Source organism: Leptopilina boulardi, unplaced genomic scaffold (genome assembly GCF_019393585.1).
Source record: "Leptopilina boulardi isolate dan_hultmark-lab unplaced genomic scaffold, ZJU_Lbou_2.1 LbouV2_316, whole genome shotgun sequence".
NCBI lineage: Eukaryota > Metazoa > Arthropoda > Insecta > Hymenoptera > Figitidae > Leptopilina > Leptopilina boulardi.
The window spans coordinates 3,883,724-3,901,649 of record NW_026137881.1 but is presented as its reverse complement, the minus strand read 5'-3'; the positions used below and the strand labels follow the sequence as shown (position 1 = coordinate 3,901,649).

At 29.7% G+C, this 17,926-nt stretch overlaps 2 protein-coding genes across 6 annotated transcripts in view; one reads left to right on the top strand and one right to left on the bottom strand.

Annotated features, from left to right (window-relative positions):
* Nucleotides 1-17,926, top strand: part of LOC127284011 (uncharacterized) — a 240,551-nt gene that overhangs the window by 2,862 nt on the left and 219,763 nt on the right. The gene's annotated exons all lie outside the window — the stretch shown is intronic.
* On the bottom strand, nucleotides 3,208-4,938 carry LOC127284008 (carboxypeptidase N subunit 2-like). The gene is made up of 2 exons (XM_051309272.1): nucleotides 4,714-4,938; nucleotides 3,208-4,552 (listed from the first exon to the last, which is right to left on the bottom strand). The coding sequence occupies exon 2, from the start codon at nucleotides 4,527-4,529 to the stop codon at nucleotides 3,243-3,245; it is 1,287 nt and encodes a 428-aa protein (XP_051165229.1). The 5' UTR covers nucleotides 4,530-4,552; nucleotides 4,714-4,938; the 3' UTR covers nucleotides 3,208-3,242.

The window sequence follows — 17,926 nt, the reverse complement described above, 5'->3', positions numbered from 1 at the left end:
ATCCCACTTCTCACATCTCTCCCATTTCCCACAAGATGTTGGATGTGGGAAGTGGTATGTAAAATGTGGGAAGTGAGATGTGGGAAATGGGATGTGGGAATTGAGAAGTGGGATGTAAAATGTAGGAAGTGAGATGTGGGATGTAAAATGTAGGAAGTGAGAAGTGGGATGTAAAATGTGGGATGTGAGATGTGGGAAGTGGGATGTAAAATGTAGGAAGTGAGATGTGGGATGTAAAATGTAGGAAGTGGGATGTGGGATGTAAAATGTGGGATGTGAGAAGTGGGATGTAAAATGTGGGATGTGAGATGTGGGAAGTGGGATGTAAAATGTAGGAAGTGAGAAGTGGGATGTAAAATGTGGGATGTGAGATGTGGGAAGTGGGATGTAAAATGTAGGAAGTGAGATGTGGGATGTAAAATGTGGGAAGTGGGATGTAAAATGTAGGAAGTGGGATGTGGGATTTAAAATGTGGGATGTGGGAAGTGGGATGTAAAATGTGGGAAGTGAGATGTGGGAAATGGGATGTGGGAATTGAGAAGTGGGATGTAAAATGTAGGAAGTGAGATGTGGGATGTAAAATGTGGGAAGTGAGATGTGGGATGTGGGATGTAAAATGTAGGAAGTGAGATGTAGGATGTGGGATGTAAAATGTGGGAAGTGGGATGTAAAATGTAAGAAGTGAGATGTGAGATGTGGGATGTAAAATGTGGGATGTGGGATGTAAAATGTAGGAAGTGAGATGTAAAATGTGGGAAGTGAGATGTGGGATGTAAAATGTGGGAAGTGAGATGTGGGAAGTGGGAAAGTTACGTAATCGACCCCCTGATTTCAAATTGTTAAATTTTTGTTGAATTAAAATACCCAGAATTAATAAATGTTATTTATCATTGAAACTGAAGCTTTAAGAGTTTCTATTTATTTATTACCAAAAATTCTAATAAAAAGATGATTAATTAATATTTAGTCACATTATACCTATAGAAATGAAAGAGGAGGGGATATGGATAGGAAAGTGAATTTGAAAATCTGTCCGTAAAGCCTTATAAAAGTTGCAAAACGTCTCAGTCTCGTAATTTTAAAATGCAATGTTTTTTAGTATGATTTTTTAAGTGATCCACCACTGGAGCAATCTATAACCATGACTGGTGCAAACAGTGATCCAGAATAGGATCATTGACAAATTATCTTTGATGGAGCATTAAAGTAAACGTAGGTGTCAAAATTAAGTCTAACCTTGAAGGAAATGTCTATTGGAACTATCTGGTCCATAATACTATAAAGAATAACCTCGAATTTGTCTAAAAACAACCTATACAGAACTTAAAAGTCAAAATAAGAAAGTTAAGGGGCTTAACTGATCCACCACTGGTGCAGTTACCCTACATAAGAATTTTGGTCTATTTTAGGCCCTATTTAAAAATATTGTAAAGTCAGTATCAAAACTCTACATAAAGTGTTTTAAAACAATGTTGAATTGAAAAATAAAAAATATTGATTTATACATTCCATATTTTTACATTCATTATTTTAATTTTTTTTATTTTTTCTTTAATTATTTTTTTTTTACATTCAAAAACAATTTTTTTTTGTTTTTTATAACATTGAAAATTTCGTTTTTCTTATCTTTGTTATTTTCTATATATAAACTTTTTTTAAATTTGTTAGTTATTAAATAAAAAATATATTTTTTATTTTGTTATTTTGTATAAACAATTTTTTTAAAACTTTTTTTCTCATATTCACAGAATTTTTTGAAATTTAAAAAATTTTTCTGCTTAAATAAGTAAATTTAAAAAAAAGAAAATATTTAAAAACTAATAAATTTAAAAAAAAATTATTTAGAAAATTAACAAAGTAAAAAAAAAGAATATATTTTTTCAATGTTAAAAATAAACAAAAAATATTTTTACTGCAAAAAAGCGATTAAGGAAAAATTATAAATAATTAAAATAATTAAAATAATAAAAGTAAAAACATGGAATGTAAGAATAATAATATTTATGTTCTTTTCAACATAACATTTTTTTTTTTTTGAAAAATATTTAATTTTAATTACCGACTCATTGTGAGCTCTTCAAAATTAAAAAAAATTTTTTTTTTTTATTTGCTATCACCTTTACAACATGAATAATGAAAATTAAAAACGCTATATTTTTTGGGTTTTTTTTTTAGAACTCTTCCAAAATACTAGTTAACATTTTTAAAATTAATGTCGTATATAAAAATTATCACTTTTTAAACATTTTAAAATGATAATTTTTTAAAATTTAATTATTCGCGTAGTTCTTTTGAACCAAATTTATTAAAATCATTTAATATTTCTTGAAAAAAACCCTTCCTTTTTTTTAGGCTTCATTAATTTGACAAAAAATATTTTGTAATGTCCTGGAGTAAAATTTTCAATATTCAAATGTTTGCATAACTCTTTTTACCCATTGGATCAATTTCTTTTTTTACAATTTTAAAAAGTGGTATTTTTTATGCAAGGGATTAATTTTAATTAATATCTGAAAGATTATTACTTTCAAAAATTTGTAGGTTGTAGCTTCCCATATAGTACGTAAGCTTGCAGCAACCTTGCGGCAAGCTTGACGCTCAATATTGCCAACCTTACACGGCAAAATTGCTACAAGCATCAAATGTCCCACCTGACCCAAATTTGCATGCTAAGCTTACCGAAAGATTGCAATATAAGGTTACTGCATGATTGCACAATAAGATTATTGCAAGATTCCTCAGTAAGCTTGCATGGTAAGGTTGTAGCAAGGTTGGTGCAAAGTTGCCAAATAACTTTGCATTGAACCTAAAAAATTTTTTCTTTTACTATTTCGTCTAATTTATATAATTTTATTATATAAATTAGACGAAACATTAAAAAAAATTTTAGGTTCAAAGCAAGGTTATTTAGCAACCTTGCACCAACCTTGCGACAAGCTTACCGTGCAAGCTAACTGAGCAATATTGCGATAATCTTATTGTGCAATGTTGCAGTAACCTTACATTGCAATCTTGCAGTAATCTTACCATGTAAGCTTGGGTTAGGTGAGACATTTGACGCTTGCCGCAAGGTTGCTGCAAGCTTACGTGCTATTTGGATTAAAGCAAGTAAAATTCTTTTTTTAAATTAATTAAATAAAAATTGAAATAAATTTCTACAAAGGAAAATTTTGGACACATTTTCAGACGTAAATAATTAGATTACAATTGTATAATAATTAAATTATTTTATTTTGCAATTACTAATAATTATTTTTAAGTTCAATTAATATTTGTACTTTTTTTTCCACATCATTATGTAATCTTATTGGCATTTTTTTCAATTGATCGGTACTTAGACGCAATTCTTTTAATTTTGATAAATACTGAAATGTATTTCTATCAAAAATTATTCCATTATTAATGCAAATTTCAAGTATTTCTAAATTTTCTAAATTTTTAAATAAATTTACAGAACTCTCTCCAATTTGATTGTAACTTAGACGTAAATGTTTTAGTAAATGTAAATTTTGAAAAATTTTCTCATCCAATGTTGTCAAATTATTGTGACTAAGATCTAATGTTTCCAAAAAGGTTAAATTTTCAAATACATTCTTGGGAATTTCTTTTAAGCCATTGTAAGCCAAATTTAAATGTTTTAAATAATTTTGATTTTGAAATATTGTCTCGTCCAATGATGTCAAATTATTATAACTAAGATTAAGTTCTTCTAAATTTGTCATATCTTTAAATAAATCCCGTGGAATTTCATTAATTTTATTGCAACTTAAATCTAGATTTTCAACGAAACTAAGATTTTGAAATGTTGTTCTATCTAATGATTGTATATTATTGTGATGAAGTTGAAGATTTTTTAAAAATGATAATTCATTGAGTAAATTTTTGGGTATTTCTTGTAAATTATTATTATTTAGAATTAAATTTTCGAGATAATGGAGAGTTTTGAAAATTTCACTATTTAAATAAGTCAATCTATTATAACTAATATCAAGTGTTTTTAAATATGACAATGAACAGAAGGAATCCCTTGATATTTCTTTTATTTGATTTTCACTTAAAGTCAAATTTACCAAATTGACAAGATTAAAGAAAATTGGATTATCAATTGACTGTAAATTATTCTTATTGAGATCGAGAATCTCTAAATATGTTAGTTCTTTAAATAAATCTTCTAGAATCACTTTTGTATCTCTTAATTTCAAATGTGAACGTATGTTAAACGTCATTGAAATATCATTAAAGTTTTCTGTGTCTCGAATGCTGCAATTTGTCAAAGTTGTAAATTGACGATAATATTTATCAGTCATTTGTTTAAATGGAAGTCTATAGTTAAAATTTGACAAATCTTCACCATTTATACATATTACTCCCCAATTATCCTCATCAGATGATGTAATGCGATTTATTATAAAGTTTCCACAGTGCAAATTTTCTTCAGAAAGACTGTAAGTTAATTGAAGACAACTATTAGTTGTTAAAACTTCAACAATTAAAATAAATCCCAGAAAATAGTGCAATACAATTGCCATTATATTTAATTTGACTTTGTCACCTGAAATTAAGAAGTAAAATTTTCAAAGTATTTACAAAATTAAAAATTTGTATTTTTTTTTTTTAATATAATTAAATTAGTTGAAATTATTAGTAAGTGAATTAAATTATTTTCATCAAAAAAATTATACAAAGAAAAAAATAATACTAAATTGATCTTACCTCGTTGAGCTTCAATAACAGCAATATAATAAACTAAAATTTAAAAATTGAATCCGTTATTTATATACACACTACTACCACGTGTAATAATTGTTAACGATAAACAAAATTATAAAAAGTTATATATTTATACAAATGGATATAGAAAAAAAAAATTTGATGTAATCTTATTTCAATATACAACAAATTAGTGACAATTGTTAATAATGAAAATTTATCAACTTAAATAAAATTTTAACTATTCTCAAGGATGGCAAGAAATAAAAATTTAAAAAAAATAAAATAAAATTTAACATTTATTTAGTGGTTTTCTATTTAGAGAGAATAAAAAATTCTCATAATCATTTATTTACAACGTCGTTTCTGAAAATGTACATATTGAATTAAGTGGAAATTATACAATAACAACATTTTGCATGATTATGGAACATTCTTTATCGTTATACTATTTATATATTTATAATTCAAACCTACAATTAAAATTTTATCAAATCGATATTACTAACAATTTCTCGTTAAAAACGTATTAATTGACTAAAAAATTGCGAATCCATAAAAAAAACGCGATTGCAAAACAAACAGTATGAAAATAATATATAATAACAGTTGCGACCTTGTGCTCCCTGCACGCTTCTGCCATCTGACGGCGGCAGGACGTAATGAACCTATCATTTTATTACTATTTCCTACTTTTTGTTTTGCATTCGCGTTTTTGTATGGATTCGCACAATCTTTTGGATTTAGAAAATTTATAAGATAAGAATCCTTGCGGTATTTTGTCCGATTTTGTAAAAAGTGTTCGTGTTTTGACAAAAAAAAGTATTTTAAAATTTAACCACTCAAAAGATTAAATTTATCTACTCGGTGAAAACGGGCTCATTCAAAAAAAAGTTTATTGTAGAATCTCCTTTATAAATAATAAATAAACAAATAAATGCGACCAACTGAAAATGAAGTAAATCGAAAAATAAAATATAGTAGCAAAAAAATTGTTGGAAATATGATATATCGATAAAGGATAAGATGATCGATCGAGTATCAAGATTCAAGAATAGCCTCAGTCGGTTGATGTTTACATAGATATTCTTAAGTTCCACTGTTGCCCAATACAATACACTCTCTTTGATAGATGCATATATGTACATATGAATATGAGAGTATATATATGATGTCTGAAGACCAACTGAATAGATGCCCATCGAGATTATAACACACATATATACATACATACACAAGGACAAATGCTACCGTGCCGATCATCATTCGGCTTTGAGCTGGTGGCATGTCAAATCCACTGGGGCGTGCCTAATTCACTCTGACGTGCTCTTTCGGATGCGCTCGCTCGTGTCTATATTATTATGTGTCTCAGTGGTGAAATATCATGGGACACGTCTCGTTGAAAGAGAGAGAGAGAGAAAGGGAGAGCAGTTACTTGTCACTGAAATACGCACTGCCTAACTGATGTTCTAAATTATCTAACCTTGCTTAAAACTAAGTCGCGAATCATCATTAGTGGTTTAAAAATACACGCGGGAGTAGAAAAAGTCGAAATTTTTGTACCTCGAAGTCTGAAAGTTTTTTTTAATCTTAAATGGTTATCCTACTTGGAAAGATTCCACAGAAAGTGCCCCCTGGAGGTTCTATCAGAATTCCGCCGGAACTTCCAACATAATTCCGTCGGAATTCCATCGGAGTTCCAAAGAATTTCCGATGAGATTCCGACGGAATTCCGATTAATTTTTTTCAAAATTTTTAGAGTTCTAATTCCGTCGGAACTCCGTCGGAATCCCATCGGAAATTCTTTGGAACTCCGATGGAATTCCAAAGGAGTTATGTTGGAAGTTCCGGTGGAATTCTGATAGAACCTCCGGGGGTCACTTTCCGGGGAATCTTTCCAAGTGGGATGTATGATGACCCAATAATATTAATTAATATTTTTGGCTGCCGATTATGAATCTAAAGTCGGATTTAAAAAATTCAAAATGACGGATCAAATATGGCGGGCGACTTTGTGAAAAATTGATCTACTTTACCTGAAACTTGTTAGTCGGGGGTTTTTGGGTTCGATGATTACGAATCTGAAGTCAGTTTTTAAAAATTCAGAATGGCAGAACCAATGTGGCGTACAAATTTTTGTTAAAATTAATCGTATTCACTTGAAACTCGTTACTCGGGGGTTTTTTTAGGGTCGATGATTACGAATTTGAAGTCAGTTTTAAAAAATTCAAAATGTTCGATTCAATATGATGAAATTTTTTTTTTTATTTTATCGAATTTTAAAACTAATTGCAGATTTGTAAACAAAAACCCTCGAGGAATGTGTTTTAACTTTTAAGTGAATTCGATTAATTTTTACAAAATTTATGTCTGCTATGTTAAGGATTCATCATTTTGAATTTTTAAAACCTCTTATGAAATTTTTAGTCGCATAGGCGATACCAAAAACTCCCGATTCACTTTTTATTAATTTTCTAAAAAAAAATTGCTCACGAAAAAAATTTCTATAAATAAAATTTATTGATAAAATATATATGTGGGTGATTCTCTCAAAAAGAACAAATTACACCGGCACACAAAAAAAAAAATTTCGAGTGCGAAGACCGCCACATGGTAGGTTCTCTTCCTTAAGATGTATCTAAAGAGAAAATCCTAGTCCGACCTCGAGTTTGGTTCTTGTTTCATTTTTACAGGCCTGGTGGGGGGGTGTAGTTTGAGAAATTAACATACATGGGAATTTAATTTCTTTTATCAACTGAAAGTGAATGTTTGCTTATTCTAACTGTGGATTTTGATTCAGTGGCTCTAATTACATGAAAATTTAATAAATACACAAATTTAAAAATGGCGGATCCAATATGGCGGACCTAAAATGGTGGATTTTTGGAAAATTTGTTTGGATTTCCTTGAAACTTGTTACTAGGGGGTTTTTGGGGTCGCTGATTACGAATTTGATGTTAGTTTTTCAAAATTCAAAATGGCGGATCTAATATGGCGGACCTAAAATGGTGGATTTTTGAAAAATTTGTTTGGATTTTCTTGAAACTTGTTACTAGGGGGTTTTTGGGGTCACTGATTACGAATTTGATGTTAGTTTTTCAAAATTCAAAATGGCGGATCTAATATGGCTGAAAATTTTCGAAAAATTGTTTGGTTTTTGTAAAAAATTGCCATTTTGGGCTGTTTAGGTTGCTAAATAAGATTCTGACACTTCTATTTTTTAAATTTTGCAATAGTGAATTTAATGTGGCTGACAATTAAAATTTTTTTATTTTCTCGATCGTTTACCCTGAATCTGAATTCACCAAAATTTAGTAATTGCTTGATGTAAAAGTTGTCAAAAGATAACTGCATATCTGTAAAAATACAACCTCAAGTTAGTTGTCTTATAAATAATATTTCTCCGATTTAATTTCTATTTTTTCTATTTTCGCGACTAGGACACCTCCCCGTGGTGAAGGCGGGCAACGAATTTTTGGCTAAGTTTCTATGTTTAAAATATGCCTTCATGGCAAAAGTAGATAAGAAGATTACGATGCAGAGGAGGGATACCTCAGTATGAAGCCATTACTAAATTTTGGTGAATTCAGATTCAGGGTAAACGATCGAGAAAATAAAAAAATTTTAATTGTCAGCCACATTAAATTCACTATTCCAAAATTTAAAAAAAAGAAGTGTCAGAATCTTATTCAGCAACCTAAACAGCCCAAAATAGCAATTTTTTACAAAAACCAAACAATTTTTCGAAAATTTTCAGCCATATTAGATCCGCCATTTTGAATTTTGAAAAACTAACATCAAATTCGTACTCAGCGACCCCAAAAACCCCCTAGCAACAAGTTTCAAGAAAATCCAAACAAATTTTTCAAAAATCCACCATATTAGATCCGCCATTTTGAATTTTGAAAAACTAACATCAAATTCGTAATTAGCGACCCCAAAAACCCCCTAGTAACAAGTTTCAAGGAAATCCAAACAAATTTTCCAAAAATCCACCATTTTAGGTCCGCCATATTGGATCCGCCATTTTTAAATTTGTGTATTTATTAAATTTTCATGTAATTAGAGCCACTGAATCAAAATCCACAGTTAGAATAAGCAAACATTCACTTTCAGTTGATAAAAGAAATTAAATTCCCATGTATGTTAATTTCTCAAACTACACCCCCCCACCAGGCCTGTAAAAATGAAACAAGAACCAAACTCGAGGTCGGACTAGGATTTTCTCTTTAGATACATCTTAAGGAAGAGAACCTACCATGTGGCGGTCTTCGCACTCGAAATTTTTTTTTTTTTGTGTGCCGGTGTTATTTGTGCACAATTTTGGACGAGGTTTTTGTTAAAAAATAATAACATTAATTTCAATTAATAAACATTCTCCCAGCCATACGATAAAATTCAACAAATTTTTATGGGATCACTAAAGAAAATTTCAAGAAAATGGCAAACAACTGAATTATTGAATGAAAACTAGTGTTAAAACTCCATTCCGTAACTCCATTCCGTAACATCAGTTTTTATTCAATATTTCAGTTATTTTACCTTTTTCTAAAATTTTCTTTAGTGGTCCGATTGAAAATTGTTAAATCCTAACGCATGGCTGACAGAATTTTAAATAATTTCTATTAATTTTCATATTTTTTAACAAAATATCTTAAAAGCGTAATTTGTCCTTTTTGAGAGAATCACCCATGTATTGAAATAAGCAAATATATAGTGTGCCGCAATTGAGTTTTTTTAAAATTATTTTTGAAGGTTAATGTCAATTATATTTCATGCAAACATAAAATAATGTCTCTATATTAATACATATAATTTTATGTTACGCAATATTTAAATAATTATCTACTTTACAGTTATATTTCATACATTATTAATAAATTAAACAAGTGCGGCTTTATTGTACAGTTGTAATAATTTGTCGACAGATTATAATATAATTATTCAAGGCAAATAGCAATAATATAATTCGACATTCGTTTTCATAGAACTATATTTATTTGGAAATGATATTTGAACATTTTGAAATTAATATTTTTCTATTTTTTAAAATTATTTTTAAATTGAAAATAATATTTTTTAACGGAAAAGTAAGAACGTTTCTTAACGTATTTCTTTGCGCTCAATTTCGTATCTATATCTTATATTTTCTCTAATGCGTTAACTTTCAAAATGGCGGATCCAATATGGCGGAAAAAATTTAAAATCAATAGCATTCGCTTGAAATATGTTATACTCCAGGGTTTTTGGTGTCGCTAATTACAAATGTGAAGTCAGATTTCAAAAATTCAAAATGGCGGATCCAATAAAGCGGACGAAAAAATAAAAAATCAATTTGATTAACTGGAAACTTGTTACTAGGTGATTTTTGGGGTTTCTGATTACGAATATGAAGTAAGATTTTACAAATTCAAAGTAATAAGTAAATTTCAAGCAAATTCATCTAGTTCTTAATATTTTTCGTGTGCCATATTGGGACCACCATTTTGAATTTTAAAATTTTGACTTCAAATTCTTAAATAGCAACCCCGAAAACCCCAGAGTAATAAGTTTCGAGCAAATCCGTTTGATTTTTAATATTTACATCCGACATATTGGATCCGCAATTTGGATTTTAAAACTATGACTTCAAATTCGTAAACAGCAACTCCAAAAACCTATATGTTACGAATTTTTTTCTAAGTCATATATTTCGATTTTCAATAACAATTGTTTGCAGTAGCAACAAATTAAAATTGCAATTATCTCAAAAACCTGACGCATAGTGAAAAATACGGACTGTTGTTTTGAATTCTCTGCGTTAAAATTTACCTTAGAAACAGTTTTTAGTTGCCTGAGTCCAAAACCTTGTAAACCTATGTATAGTGTTATTTGAATCAAATAAATCTTATTTTCAGTCTATGAAAATAATAGTTAAAAATTTTTAAATAATATTTGCAAACGGCAAATACACAGTAAAAACCTGGGATCAAAATGATCCGGCTATCAGGATCATTTTGATACGCAGCAAAAATGAACCGGATCAGAATGTTTCTAATAAGCAAACACACTGTACTTGGAAAAACATTAATATTTATTGCCGAGTTTGTTATATTTATTAAATTAAGTAAACTAGATTTTTAGGTTAGGAACTGTCATGAGTGACAACGTTCACACCGTTTACAAATAATGTAAACAAAATATTAACGGCGCTACTGTATAAAAACCAAAGAAAATAGCGCGAAATTCAAAAGGTGAAAAAATATAAATATTCGATAAAATTAGATAAAAATATCTTACAAAAAGAAAAAGACATAAATTAATTTCAAAATCAAATTTTTGTTTACTTTAATTGTAATAATCACTTTTTTGAATCATAATTAATTTTATTAAAATTTTGAAAATAATTGAGTTTTACAAAGAGTCACAATTGAGATTATTTACAAATAAATAAAGATTACATTTTTTCTGTGTTATATCTTCTTAATTTTAGCTTAAATCGAAATATTAATTGTTTTAAAAGTTTATTTAAAACCTTAAAACCGTTGTAAAGGTCATACATTTTTTTAAAGCAACTGAACACACTAAACATATTAATTTGACTTTTTACATAAAAAAATATTCCTTTTTTAACACCCTTTCAAGTTGTTTCATCAAGATTAGAGAAAAAGCCAAAATTCTGTTTGGAAATCAGGGAAAAGTCAGCGAAAAATAAAATATTGTGTCAGCGCTGATTAAATTATATTAAGATTTAATATGATTTTATTTTATTGAAATAAATTGAATGAACAAGTTATGTAATTAATTAATTAAATTAATTTAATTAAAAATAAATAGATGTTAAAATTTAAAATAATTTAATAAACAAAATTATTTTTAAATTAATGAAATTAAGGAACAATTAAAATCTAAAAAATTCTTATTCTTAAATGTTTTTAATTGTTATATAACAAAAGTAGTAATAATGATAAATTATCTTTATTTAATTTTTTAATTAATTTTTATTGTTTATTTTTAATTTACTAAAAAAATAATAACTATTATCCTTAATTTTTTAACAAATATGATAAATTTAAAAATTTTAATATTATTTAATATTATTGTTTAATAATTATTAATTAAATTATTATTTAATATTATTATTATTTTAATATTTTAATTTTATAGTTTGAATCGAAATATTAATTCTTTAATATATGTAATAATAGTATAGTTATTGACAAACCAGTTCACTTAATTTTTAAACATAAATTTTCATCGGAATAAATATCTTTAATAACATATAATGTTTATTGACTTTCATTATTATACACTTTATTTTTCATTGTTTCAATTTTAATTTATAATTAAATTGTCAATGCTGTTACATTAAATTCTGATATTAAATTTGAATTGCTTTGTTTCTTAATCGCTAGATGGCGCCCTATTACTTAGACCAACTTAATAATCATAATCTTGGCGAGAATCATTTTGATTCACTTGAAGTTTGCCAATGAATCATTTTGATCCGGAAATATAATTTGAAATGATTTTCATTTTATTTTTTTTAAATACTACCCGCGGAATGACGTTAATGTTTAATAATAACAATTGAAAAAATAGATTTATATTTAAAAATTTTACAATAAAATCGTGTTCTGAGAGACAATATCGATGAACAATTGCAGGTAAAAACTAGATCAACAGCATCTTGACGGTTACACTTGTATAGAAGTTTAGTTCTTGTTTGAGACTACTATATACAGTAAGAAAAGCTCCATGGTAGTCACAGCCCATGAGTGCGAGTGAGACAAACTTATGCGTAACGCATGCTTTCCTATGACTACCATGGAGCTTTTCTTACTGTATATATATATATATATATTATATACATATATACGAGTCCTAGCCACCTGTCCCCGATGAACTTCTCTTTATATATAAATACTCACACGCACACACACACAACTTGGAAAGAGTACACCTCTGCCCCGAGGGTAATATGTACTCGTTAATGCCCGCACGTCCATTGTGCGGCTTCTGTACAAACATGTCAACTTGTCACTCCATCCAACAGGCAGAACAGTCGGCCGCCCGGTCAGTGTTCTGTGTCACGACGCTGCCGCCGCTTATTTAGACTTGTCCTTTTTACGTCGCTCAGGTGACACGTGTACTAATGCCAACATTTTCGTTGCACTCAACTCTATATAATGATTATGATTCATTTTTTTTATCGCAATTTTATATATATATATATATATTTTCCTTTTCAATCATCATAACTTGACATATAGAATTGCTAAAACTTTGATGTGCAAAAATTTTTTCAAAAAAAAAATTTGTATTATTTATTTTTGTAATTTTTTTCTTTTTGCTTCTTTTTACGTCATTCTTATTTCCATATACAGTAGCGACGTTTCCAATTTGTACGGTGCGATTTTCGTCGCGCTTCTTGTTTGGACGTTTTCACTTTCACTTTCACCTGGCGATGGATAGAGAAACTCCAGTAGCGAATAAAACTGCAATTTTTTGGCAGTGAGATCCTAAATCGGAAACTCATTATTTAAAAAAAAATCGATCAATTTTTAAGCTGTCGGAAGAATTTTGTTTGACATATTGGATCCGACATATTGAATTTGAAAAAATTGACTAAAAAAACGGTAATTTTTTTTTGCTAAAGTTATTGTGATTGTTTTGGGTGGGTCATAATATATCCCATAGACGTGAAAGGATTAATATTTTTTTTCGCATAGACGTGAAGAGAAAAGTTTTTTGGAGACATAAATTTTTGGGGGCATAAATAATGATGTCTTCTCTCCTGCAGCATCCATTGAGTTACCACTCCCTGCGCATGTTACACATATATATAGCTTGAGTGACAAACCCCTCTGCCCATGTCATATTTCATAATGCGTAACGAGATTAAGTTCATATTGAGACGCGCGACTTAAATCTCGTTTACATGCTAATCTCCATACACGCATTTTTGAGATCTCTGTCTCTCAATTGTTACATATGTATATATATAGAATCCATTCAAATGATTGTAAAAATCTAAGAAAAGTGTCATATATACACAAAAAACTCTTTGACATTATTCCTTTTAGAAAAAAAAATCGGCGACTTTTTTTTCTATAGGAAACAAATTGAATAGATTGCATCAAAATAATGTTTATTGAAAAATTATAACATATTCTAGGTTGGTAAAACGAAATACGAGATTTTGGTAGAGAAAATTGTTGAAAATTGTCCGTTCAAGACCCTTGCTTATAACTTTCCCAATTTGTCGTTGACTCGATTATCGCCTTTCAGTGTGCGGGGAAACCCTTATTCGATTTCGAAGAGCCGCAGGGCTTATGTATAGCTGATTCGGGCACATGAACGAGCAAGAACAGAAGGGAGAGAGAGAGAGAAGAAACTAAGTCCAATATATGCTTGGGCAAGTATCCAGATCGAGATCGGCACTCCCAACGATCGTATTCCCAAGTGAGTCTTCTTTTCGGCGACCTAAAAATCCAATCCAAGTTCCAACCTAAACGATCTCGCGGGACCTCAGTTTGAAAATGTGTGTGTGTGTGTGAAGATCGCACACACATTGTTCTAAATTGTTCTGACCCAAGTTCTCTCTCTCTCACACACTATGTTTACAGCCTCGACTTTATGCCAGCGTGAACCAGCCAACTATATGTATATGCCATCGTGCCGCTGCTGGTTCTGCTGCAAGAAGACACAAACTTCATACGTTACGAGCAAACTGCCGCATCGAGGGTGGCAAGAGTGAAGAAGGTGGAAGGGAACAAAAGACCTTTGCAGAGACATTAAGAAACAAGAAAATACGTGGGCTCTCGACTCTTATATACAGACGCTCGTAAAGAAAAAGCTTGCCACACTGCCTTGCTCTCTCTCTCTCTCTTTCTTTCTCTTCAGGACAACGCAAGAGCTTTCTAAAGGAAGTTATTTGGCAAATTTCGACGCAAACTTTTTCTTCATCGTGAAATACACACCACTTGGATGTTCAATATTCTAAAACAAGAAAAGTTTTTCTTGATACTTTCTTCCGCGCGCAGCTTTACTGTTATTATATATCGATTAATATTATATACTTCTCTTCCAAAAAAAAAACCTAATCATCTTTATCATTGTATTAGCATATTTACGCGGTGCTCTAGAAGCGAAAATAAGTATATCACAAAAATGCGGACCAAAACGGTTTTATATTTGATAAACAATAAATTTTTTTATTTCAATTCATAAAATAGCAACTTCTCGCGAGATAAATTTTTGGTGACAAGTATAGATCATATTTTCATGTTAATCTCAACCCCTTGGATGTTGACAAGATTTCCACTGTTTAGGCCAAATGTGTTAAAAAAATTTTAATCGATTTTTATAAAATTTGAGTTTTCGGGGCCGCTAATTACGAATCCGAAGTTAGTTTTTCAAAATTCAAAATGGCTGATTCAATATGCCGAACAGCTTTTTAAAAATTCCACTCACTAATTTAAAAGTATCAAACTGATACCAAAAATAACAAATTGATATAGAAATTTGTATAAATTTGATATTTTTAGTATCAACTTGATACTTTTAAGTTATAGTGTGTCATCATACTCGCCTGAAACTCGTTACTCAGAGGTTTTCAGCGTCACTAATTTCAAATCTGACATCAGTTTTTCAAAATTCAAAATAGCAAATCCAATATGGTGGACGACAAAATTAAAAATTAATCGGAATGGCTTGAAACTTGTTACACGGGGGTTTCAGGGTTGCTATGATTACGAATCTAACATCAGTTTTTCAAAATTAAAAATGGCCTTAAAAACTCTCAAGTAACAAGTTTCAAGCGAATTCAACCAATTTTTAATTTTGTCTGCCGCCATATTGAATCCGCCATTTTTAATTTTGAAAAACTGATGTCAGCTTCATACACTGCAAAAAGAAGTATCTTATTTTAAGTTGTTTTGGTAACGTTTTTAAGACATTAAGATGTTTTGAAAACTCTATCAAAGCATCTTAAAATAAGATACTTCTTTTTGCAGTGTATGAATCTGACATCAGTTTTTCAAAATTCAAAATGGCGGATTCAATATGGCGGACGACAAAATAAAAAATTGGTCGAATTCGCTTGAAACTTGTTACTCGAGGGAATGAACTGTTTTGACCTATACAATATCGCCTAAAATGTGACATATATAACATTTGTGGTTTGTCACATGTTTGTCATTTTCATAAAGGATTTGACATGTGACATATGTGTGCTTCATCTGACATATAATGACATGTGAAATGTGATATATGTGACATGTTTGTCCTTTTCATAAGTACATTGAAATTAAGAAGTTGTAATATTTTACGTACATTACCTAATGGGTCTAAAACTTCGTTAAATTAAGGAAATGGAAACGCATCATCAGATTTTTTATATCTACAGTAAATTTATTTAGATAAAAAATCAAATACGTTGAGAAATTAATTTTCTAGATGTTCTACCAACACTTTATTCATTATTGATCAAAAATTTCGTTAAATTAAAAATTTAACCTAAAATAATTTTCCATAAAAAGGATCCACTTGCTATATCAAAAATTTCTGAAGACATTAAACGTTTAAAACAATTCTTTTAAAATATGTTTTCAATGTTATTATTTCGAGAACTGTATAATTTACATTTTCAAAAGCCAGAAAATGACTATATTATTTACATATATGTGTATATGAATAAGGTGGAAACGGAAGTGTATAAAACTTTTTTTTTTTGATACGAAATATCGTACAGAAAAAAAAAATTGAAAGAAACTGGTATGAAGCTCAGGACAAAAGAAGACACCTCTTTCTCTCTCTCTCTCTCTTCAGTATATATTGGGCGCTATATTTACCATCGTAGCGGTTCTTTGCCAACTCCTTTATACAGACATTTATTTCCGCCGATATCAGTTACGGCTAGTGGCAGTAGTCTCGTTTTGTGAGCTCTTCTGTGCCCGAAGAAATAACATTACCGTATGAGCCGTTGCGAAATGATCCCCTTGCGGTGACGCGACTCATGAGGTTCTTTTCAATAGAGAAGAGAGAAAAAAAAGAGAGAGCGAGAGAGAGAGAGACCGGCTTACAAGCAAGCTTTTTGACCCTCAAACTTTTCTTTTTTTTATCGCCCTTTTAAGAAGCTTACATCTGACAAAATAGAAAAGAATTTCACGTTATAACAGAAACGATATGCGGAGATAGTTGACTTGGCCTCGTTTCTTTTGTCAGGCACATATAAAAGCTTATCATCATTTCTGAACATTTTGACATTAAAACACAGAGGGGGAAAAATATTTTTCTATTGTACCAAAAAGATTAAATTATTTTATAGCAGTTTTTATAGGTACTTTGTCAAAATAATCACAGATACGTTTAAAGTTATCCTGATTTAACCCTACTTTATAGTTTTTCTATGACAATTTAAAACTGTTTATATACAAGAACTCTACATTGAAACTATATACATATTGACCTATAACGCAATGACTCTATATTAAAACTACTTTGACCCTGTTTTTAATCTATTTAAAAAAAATTTTGATTTCTTATTTACACTACTGATCCTAGTTTTAAGAAACATTGACCCTACCTTAAATCTATTTTGAGCCTAACTTTGACCATATACGTGATATCAAATTAATTCCGATTTGGGGTACCAAATTGTCATTTGATTCTATTTTATTGAAAATCAACTCTATATTAGCACTTTATTTTTACAATGCTTCATTAAATCTAAACTTGGCCCCATATTAACATATTTTAATCTGCAATTAAACTTACATTAATCTTACTTTGACCCGACATTGGCCCTTATCTGGAACCTATTTTGACCTTACATTGAACCTACTTCGACCTTTTAGTGGTAAAATACAGACAGATAGACGGACGGACACCAAAAAATATTTAGCCTTTCGGACACAAATCCCTAAAAAATTTAAATAAAAAAAGCATAAGAAAATGGAAATATTTCTGAATGAAAGATATATTGCGAATAGTATTGTGTGTGTGTGTGTGTGTGTGTGTGTGTGTGAAACATCTTTGATTGGTTTTAGTTCGCATCGTTACTCCCTAAAGGCTTATGCTTTGGCAAGTTTAAGCTGCGCGCATCTTTAAAACATACTAATCACCGAGGGATTAACTTTCCGCAAAAGCTAACCACAATTCTCCAAGAGATTATCTATAAATACAGTCATTATTACCAAGCATTCATAATTCTTTGTTGGAGAAAATGATTTTA